The sequence below is a fragment of the Neovison vison genome, chromosome 5, assembly GCF_020171115.1.
Source record: "Neovison vison isolate M4711 chromosome 5, ASM_NN_V1, whole genome shotgun sequence".
NCBI classification, from domain to species: Eukaryota; Metazoa; Chordata; class Mammalia; order Carnivora; family Mustelidae; genus Neogale; species Neogale vison.
Window position 1 is genome coordinate 56,798,586 of NC_058095.1, and position 6,922 is coordinate 56,805,507.

General features: G+C 60.8%; 3 protein-coding genes across 4 annotated transcripts; 2 read left to right on the top strand and 1 right to left on the bottom strand.

Moving 5' to 3' along the window:
* The first annotated feature begins 120 nt into the window (after positions 1–120).
* TMEM88 (transmembrane protein 88) lies at positions 121–1,115 on the top strand. Its single transcript, XM_044249022.1, has 2 exons — positions 121–356; positions 462–1,115. The coding sequence occupies exons 1-2, from the start codon at positions 147–149 to the stop codon at positions 729–731; spliced, it is 480 nt and encodes a 159-aa protein (XP_044104957.1). The 5' UTR covers positions 121–146; the 3' UTR covers positions 732–1,115.
* Positions 1,116–1,571: 456 nt separating this feature from the next.
* NAA38 (N-alpha-acetyltransferase 38, NatC auxiliary subunit) lies at positions 1,572–3,131 on the bottom strand. Of its 2 annotated transcripts, none has more exons than XM_044249020.1 (3): positions 3,112–3,131; positions 1,886–2,613; positions 1,572–1,728 (listed from the first exon to the last, which is right to left on the bottom strand). In XM_044249020.1, exons 2-3 carry the CDS (start codon positions 2,301–2,303, stop codon positions 1,616–1,618), a joined length of 531 nt encoding a protein of 176 aa, XP_044104955.1. In that variant the 5' UTR covers positions 2,304–2,613; positions 3,112–3,131; the 3' UTR covers positions 1,572–1,615. The 2 variants fall into 2 exon arrangements, with proteins under 2 accessions (XP_044104955.1, XP_044104956.1); XM_044249021.1 differs by lacking the exon at positions 3,112–3,131 and having other exon boundaries at positions 1,886–2,069; positions 2,263–2,795.
* On the top strand, positions 2,823–5,305 carry LOC122906725 (cytochrome b5 domain-containing protein 1). Its single transcript, XM_044249019.1, has 4 exons — positions 2,823–3,157; positions 3,262–3,338; positions 3,474–3,692; positions 4,095–5,305. Exons 1-4 carry the CDS (start codon positions 2,956–2,958, stop codon positions 4,323–4,325), a joined length of 729 nt encoding a protein of 242 aa, XP_044104954.1. The 5' UTR covers positions 2,823–2,955; the 3' UTR covers positions 4,326–5,305.
* The last annotated feature ends 1,617 nt before the right edge of the window (positions 5,306–6,922 follow it).

Consider the following 6,922-nt stretch of genomic DNA (forward strand, 5'->3'; position numbering starts at 1 on the left):
GCTGGTCCGCTCCTCGGGCTGGGGGGTGCCTAATCCTGAAGACGCATTCCAGGATAAGGGGGGGGTGGGGAGAGGCTGGGCCGGGGGAGGGGCAGGAAAGAGGGCTATAAGGGCCGCGGCCCGGGCGGGCGGGAGCCAGGCAGGCCATGGCGGATGTCCCCGGGGCGCAGCGACCGGCTGCCGGCGGCGGCCCAGAGCCTCGGGACCCCCTGGACTGCTGGGCCTGCGCTGTGCTGGTCACGGCCCAGAACCTGCTGGTGGCCGCCTTCAACCTCCTCCTGCTGGCGCTGGTGCTGGGGACCATCCTGCTACCCGCTGTCACTATGCTCGGCTTCGGCTTCCTCTGCCACTCCCAGGTGAGCTTGGCCCTGCGTTCGCGGTGGCGGTGGGGTCCGCGGGCCGCAGCTCCCCGCCCGGGCTGTCCCGCCGGCTTGGGCCTGAGGCCTGCTCTCCTCCCACAGTTCCTGCGCTCCCAGGCACCTCCCTGCACCGCGCACTTGCGGGACCCGGGCTTCACGGCCCTGCTGGTCACCGGATTCCTGCTCCTCGTGCCGCTGCTCGTGCTAGCCCTGGCCAGCTACCGCCGCCTTTGCCTACGCCTCCGCCTGGCCGACTGCCTCGTGCCCTACAGCCGAGCCCTCTACCGGCGCCGGCGCGCCCCGCAGCCGCGGCAGACCCGGGCCTCACCAGGGGCCCAGGCCCCTCCCACATCTGGAAAGGTCTGGGTCTGAGGACCCGCGAGTCAAGAACCACCCTGATGACTGCCCCCACTTCCAGTCGGCCCAAGGACTTGAAAAAACGGGGTGGGGGGTGTCTCCTGACCTACTGTGCTGCCACCGGTGCCTAAGCCGGGTTCCAGCATCCCCTGGGGGGAACCGGAGCCTCCGTGGACCCAAAGCTGGCGGAAATCCGCCACACCCCGGAAAACCCACTTTCCTCCCTGAATCCTGAACATCTGGGCTGGACCCTGCCCACCCCCACCCCCCACTCTCCCGTCCCTCAGGACAACTGAACCTCATGTGGTCCCTCTGCTGGTGCAGCTCCTCTGGGATATACGGGCTGAGGGGGCGAGATTGGAGGGGGAGCGACCGCACATCAATAAAGAATGAGCTGAATGCGTCCCTGCGATCCTGTGAACAGGGGGATGGCACAATTCCTGTCACCCCTGCCCTGTGCCCAGAAGCAGGAAACAACATGGGGCCGGGGCTCCAGAGCGCATCCCTTATCGCTGTGGCCTGTTCTTCCTGGCCAGACCCCAGAGCTCTGTCCCTGACTCGCAAGTCCCCTCCCCCTCAATAGAGTGGAGAGGGCCCGGCTTCTATCGCCTGCCCTGCTCCCCTTGGGGACCCAAGCCCGTTCTCTGACCCCAGTTTGGAGGAACTCGGTGTTGCCAGGCCGGGGAGGGAAACAATGGGCCTTCCGGAGCAGGATGACACCCCCTCCAGGCGCAGTCCTGGAGCAGTGGCGTGGGAGGGAAGATGGAGGGGCCCACCCTGGGGCCTGCACGTCCAGGGTGGGGAAGGCGGGCTGACAGTGCTCCCGACACGCCAGCTACATTCGGACACAAGGCACTTCGTTGCAGGTTTAATGGTCTGCCGAGCACGCGTGGCCGCGGTCAGAGATAGGGAGGCCCCGCCAGGCTCTCCCGCTGCACTTCAATAGAAACGATGTGGTGGCCGGGTACCATGGCGAGGCCCAGTACACGAGGCTCCCCCGCAGAGAAGGAGTCTGGAAAGAAGGGGCAGAGCGTCAGGGAGGCAGGCCGGCGTCGGTCCCGCCCCTTCCAGCCCCAGAAAGCAGGGGTGCAGCCAGACAGTGCCTGGGAAGCGCCTCCCAGGAGGGAGCGCTGCTGCACCAGGTGGACGTGCATTCCCCAGGCACTGACCCGACGGCTTGAGGAACTCCTGCGCCGAGCCCAGGATGACATTGCAGTCGCGGTCGGTGCAGAGGAAGCAGCCGACCAGGGTCCGTCCATCTGTCATGCGAATGCGCATCGTCTTGTTGAGCAGCGCCTCCAGCTGCTGCCGGGCCCGCGCGGCCGGCGAGTCCTCGCGCTCCCCGTCCGAGTCCTGCGTGGGGCGGGATACGCGCGAGCTGAGACGGCACCGCCCCCCCCCCGCCCCGCCGCGGAACCACAGCTCCCGACAGCCCTCGGGGTGCTCCCACCCAGCCCAGAGGCTGCCGGGAGCTGTGGTTCCCCCTCCGGCCCCCCATCTTGCTCCCAGGTTGCCCCTGGATCCCAGAACCCGAGCCCGCGCTAACCCCGGCGCTGGAGCTGCTTTGACGCCGGCTGCAACAGCCATTCTCCTCTCGTAGCAGCATGGTTGGTCCAGCCCCGGCCATTTGTCCCGGGGCCTCTTCAGGGCCGGTCAACTTCCTAAGAACCTTTCGAGTCCGGCGGTCTGAGATCTCGCGAGTGCTCCCGACCTCTTTTCTTTCACGAGATCACCTCTCCTCGTCGTCGTCGTCGTCGTCTCCGGGGCAACTGCAGAAATCTCGCGAGCTTCTCCCACGCCTCTGGCGCCGGGGCTCACTGCGGTTTATGGAGCCGGGTGTCTTAAGATATCGCGAGAAGTTTCACCGCTTTAGGTTCATATCGCTCCTTCAGAAGGTCTGGAATTGAGCGGAATGACCTCTTCTCGTCATCGCACTCCACCCCATCCTCCCTTGCTTTTCTGCCTCGCCAGTCAGTCCTAAATATCCCCTCCAACCCAGACCACTCTGAAAACGGGGGGCGTGCGCTTTCCCGCGGACCTCTGGAGAAGGGAACTCAGTTACTTGAAAGCCAGACTCACACTACATTTCCCTTGAGCGCGCACAGCTCCCGCCCCCTCTCCGCCCACGTCTGATCTCGGTAGACGGCGGCCGGAGAGGGACAATGGTTTCCATGTCAGCGGACCCACGCTCTCGCCAGGGGAAAGATGCCGTGAGTGAGCGAGTGCGTGCTGAGGGGCGATGAAGCGACCAGAGATGCGGGTGGCCGGTAGTGCAAGAGCCATGCCGCGCCGAGGCCTCGTGGAGGGGCCGGACTTTGAGTTTTTCCAGCGTCGCTATTTCACGCCAGCCGAGGTGGCCCAGCACAACGTGCCGGAAGACCTGTGGGTGTCCTACCTGGGATCCGTGTACGACCTGACGCCGCTGGCTCGCAAGTACAAGGGTCAGGGCCGCGCCTTGCGCCAGGGTCAGGGTGTGCGTCGGGCGGTGGGGGGCGGGTGCCCAGTCCTTGGGCGGCTGGCACTGACGGCGGCTGCTCCTTCCCAGGAGACCTGCTGCTAAAACCCATCATAGAAGTTGCGGGCCAGGACATAAGCCACTGGTTCGACGCGAAGACCGGAGACGTGAGTCCTGCCGGAGCCCGGGGTGGGAGGGTGGAATCGGGCCGCGGGAGCGCGGGACGGGGCGGGGGGAAAGGGGGGAGCTGGCTGGAGCCGGAGGTCGGGGGGGATCGATCTCCCCCGATCCCTGCTTTAAAGATCCGCAAGCACGTCGACCCGCTGACCGGCACCCTGAGATACCGCACCCCCCGGGGCCGCTTCCTGCACGTCCCGCCGCAGCTGCCGCGTTCAGACTGGGCCAATGATTTCGGGAAGCCCTGGTGGCAGGGGGTGCATTATGAGGTGGGGCGGCTGTCTGCCAAGACCCGCAACATCCGCATCATTAACACGCTCACGTCCCAGGAGCACACGCTGGAGGTGAGAACCGGGCGGCAGCAGGTCGGCCGGAACTGGGCGTCCCAGCAAACCTCGGAGATCTTTAGGCCATCGGCTCTCTGTAACCAGTGGGAGCTGTGTTTTGGGTAGCATTTGCAGTCGGACTCTTATTAATGTTCTCTGAGGAAGGGATGGGGAAAGGGGGCAGTGACTTTGACCCTTCAGGGCCATCCGTTTGTTAGAAGTGGTTGCCACAGAGACAGGTGACACTTTGGGGCTATTTACTGCAGGCTCGCTATCCGGCTTCATTTGGGGTAGGCTGCCAAGGGAGGCACGCTGGTCCCAGCACTACCATCTGTACTCCTGGCCTTGGCTTGGGGCCCACACGCCCCTGTGTGTGTCCCATCCAGAATCCTGGGGGGGGGGCACTATCACATTCTGCAGGTGGGGGCCGAGGAGTCCATGTGGGAGATCCTGCACCGCTATCTCCCCTATAACGCACATGCGGCCAGCTATACATGGAAGTACGAGGGCAAGAAACTGAACATGGATTTTACCCTGGAAGAGAACGGAATCCGGGATGAGGGTGAAGAATTTGACTCTCTCAACATGGACGGTGCCCTCTACACTCCTGCCATTCTGCTCTACTTCAATGATGACCTCACAGAGCTGTAGGAGTGGAGCTGAAAGCATATGTAGACTCAGGATGTATTTTGAGTTTGGCTGTTTCTGTGCCCTGGAAGGGGGCGGGGTGGAGTGTGGGACAAACCTCCACTCCACTCTGGGAACTGGCCTGTGGTTCCCGTGTCCCTCTGAAGCGTACAGGTCCTACTTCCCAGGCCCACTGTGATTAGGTCAAAGTTAGGGAGAATGCTAGAAGCAAATTCATTCATTCTCAGGAGTGACATGAGAAGATGAGGTATTTTGGATTAGGGAGACAGCCAGAGCGTAGGCAGAACTTTTTGACGGTCGGAGAGGGAGGAGTCCTACACGGGGATGAGGGATGGGAGAAGTTTCATGGCAGTGATGGGAATGGGGACGGCTGCAGGAGGATGGGACTGCCACAGACAGGAACAGGAAGTGTCCATTGCTGGCCATACGGAACTGGCTGATCTGCCTTCTGAACTTGATAGTTGAAACCCCAAAGGGAAGAAAGGAAGTGAAGGGGTAATTGGTAATTCAGTCCGGAGCTTATGGTACGTGCCTCATACACCCTTTTAAATACATCTACTCCGAGATGGGTGCCATCGCTACAATTTTACATGACTTTTAGACTTCTTTTTAAAGCTTAGAAGATTCTTTCCGTATTTGGCTTTAGTAAACTATTGATGACCCTGGGCAGCTTCCCATCCAGCAAGTAGAAGGAACTCCCAAAGCTTGGCAAGATTTAGTGGCAGGAAGGCACACTAGTTAGTGACCAGGGTGCAAACTCAAGTCTAAATCTGAAGCTGATGTTCTTCCCGTGCGTGTAGAGAACCTCTCCCCGTATTAGGCTGGTCGCAAAAGACAGCCACATTTGTGGGCAGAGTGGCCGGGTTCATCTCCTTTAACCCCAGTGAGGGAGGGGAATGAGGATGACAGAAAAGAGAGAGAGAGAGAAGGAGAGAGGTGCATGGGCCTGCCTGGCCAGAGTGGGGCAGGAGGGAGGGGGCGGGTGTGGGGTGGGCCCCAGGGCCCAGGCAGGGGAGAGGAAGCACTGGGCCCGCTGGCCAGGCATTTTTGGAGAGGCTGGCCAGGAAAGGCATGGCCAGAGGTGGAGACATGTCCCGGCCTCAGCACTTTCTGAATCACGGGAGACCAAGGGCTTCCACTCGGGCCCATGTGATACAAGAGGCTGTGAATTCACAGAAGCTTTCTGATGTGCAGTCAGCTCTGCAGTGGTCTCAAGTGTATCTTGTCCTCTCAGTGACACTGACACGACTGGAGAACCCAAGCTATGCTGCTGCTCCAGCACCAGCCTCTGGTCTGCCCAAAATGCCCCCGCACCCGCACCCCCAGAGTCTCCCACCGCAGCGCCTCCTGCTGGAAATGCCCCCCTCTCCTCGCACCCTGGTCACTCTCCAATAGACCCCAGCTCCACAGTGCCTCTGGGATGCATCCTCTTCCTCTTGGCCGTCATTACCGCTTGGCCGGACTGCCGTGCACACGTTCACACCAGCCTCCCACTTCCATGTCTGCCCCCCCATGCAGCAGCCCGAGTGAGCGCTGAGAACCAAACCCAGGCATCTGACTTTCCTTCCTTTGGAGTCTTCAGTGTGTCCCGGGTGCTTCGGGAACAAAGTCCCGTCCATCCAGAGATGTTGCACAAACCAGCAGGTGCCCCCTCCCCTGCCAATGCCTCTCCTGTTCCCTGTGTCCCAGCCACATGGGCTGTCTCGCAGCCCACGAAGTGTCTCCCTGCCCCAGAGTCCTCACACATACTGTTCCCTCTGTCTCACACGCTTCCTGCCATCCCCCAACTAGCTGACCCTACATGCTTCTTCCTCAGGAGCTCTTCTGACTCCTTGGTGTAGAAAGCAGTGTTTTCTTTTAGATTGTCTCTTAGCATCACGCTTATTTCAGAGTACTAATCCAGTGTAAATTTTAAGATTTTGGATGTGATCGGCTGGCTGGCGGTTGGACTCAAAGCTCATGAGGGCAGAGCCTGTGTCCATCTTGGTCACCGCCGTATTCCCAGTGTTGGGCACACAGCGGCTGCTCAATAAATTTTGATGGAATGTCCTCCACTGTTGAGTGAATTCATCTGTCCATAAGAATGAGTGTGGATGGGACATTGTGTCCTGGGAGGCAAGATGAGACAGAGAAGCAGGACATCTGGTTCCCACGCTATCACAGGCTTCCCTGTCCCCATTCCCTCAGAAGGAAGACCACACACTACTAGAGGCCTTCCCCTCTTTCCCTTTTGGGGGGAATCCACCTGCCATTCCCCCATATGGCCACCAGGTGGCTGTCATAGCCCACAGAGGCAGGTTGGGGGGGTCCGCAGAGGGGCAAGGGAGGGAAACCCCACCCAAGCTCTAAAGAGGTGGCAATCAAACGTGGTTCCCTGAAATGGATGGGTGGGAGGAAAGGACCCCAAAAAAGGAAACACCACGTGGCTACGGTTTCATTAGCGTTAGGCCACATTCTAGGTTTTATCCACAAGCAGGAAAGGAGTCCAGTTTGAGGGACAAAACCCAGCGGGTGGCACAGGTAGGGGCTCTGATGACAGGTGCGGGTGTGTTTAGGGCGATGCACAGAGCTGTGGAAGGAAAACAGAGCGCACATTTCAA

Coding starts and splice junctions, on each gene's coding strand:
- TMEM88 (XM_044249022.1), top strand. CDS start 147: ATGGCGGATGTCCCCGGGGCGCAGCGACCGGCTGCCGGCGGCGGCCCA. Junction 357..461: donor GCTTCCTCTGCCACTCCCAG/GTGAGCTTGGCC, acceptor CTCCTCCCACAG/TTCCTGCGCTCCCAGGCACC.
- NAA38 (XM_044249020.1), bottom strand. CDS start 2,303: ATGGCTGTTGCAGCCGGCGTCAAAGCAGCTCCAGCGCCGGGGTTAGCG. Junction 1,729..1,885: donor GGAGTTCCTCAAGCCGTCGG/GTCAGTGCCTGG, acceptor CCTTCTTTCCAG/ACTCCTTCTCTGCGGGGGAG.
- LOC122906725 (XM_044249019.1), top strand. CDS start 2,956: ATGAAGCGACCAGAGATGCGGGTGGCCGGTAGTGCAAGAGCCATGCCG. Junction 3,158..3,261: donor GCTGGCTCGCAAGTACAAGG/GTCAGGGCCGCG, acceptor GCTCCTTCCCAG/GAGACCTGCTGCTAAAACCC. Junction 3,693..4,094: donor CCCAGGAGCACACGCTGGAG/GTGAGAACCGGG, acceptor CACATTCTGCAG/GTGGGGGCCGAGGAGTCCAT.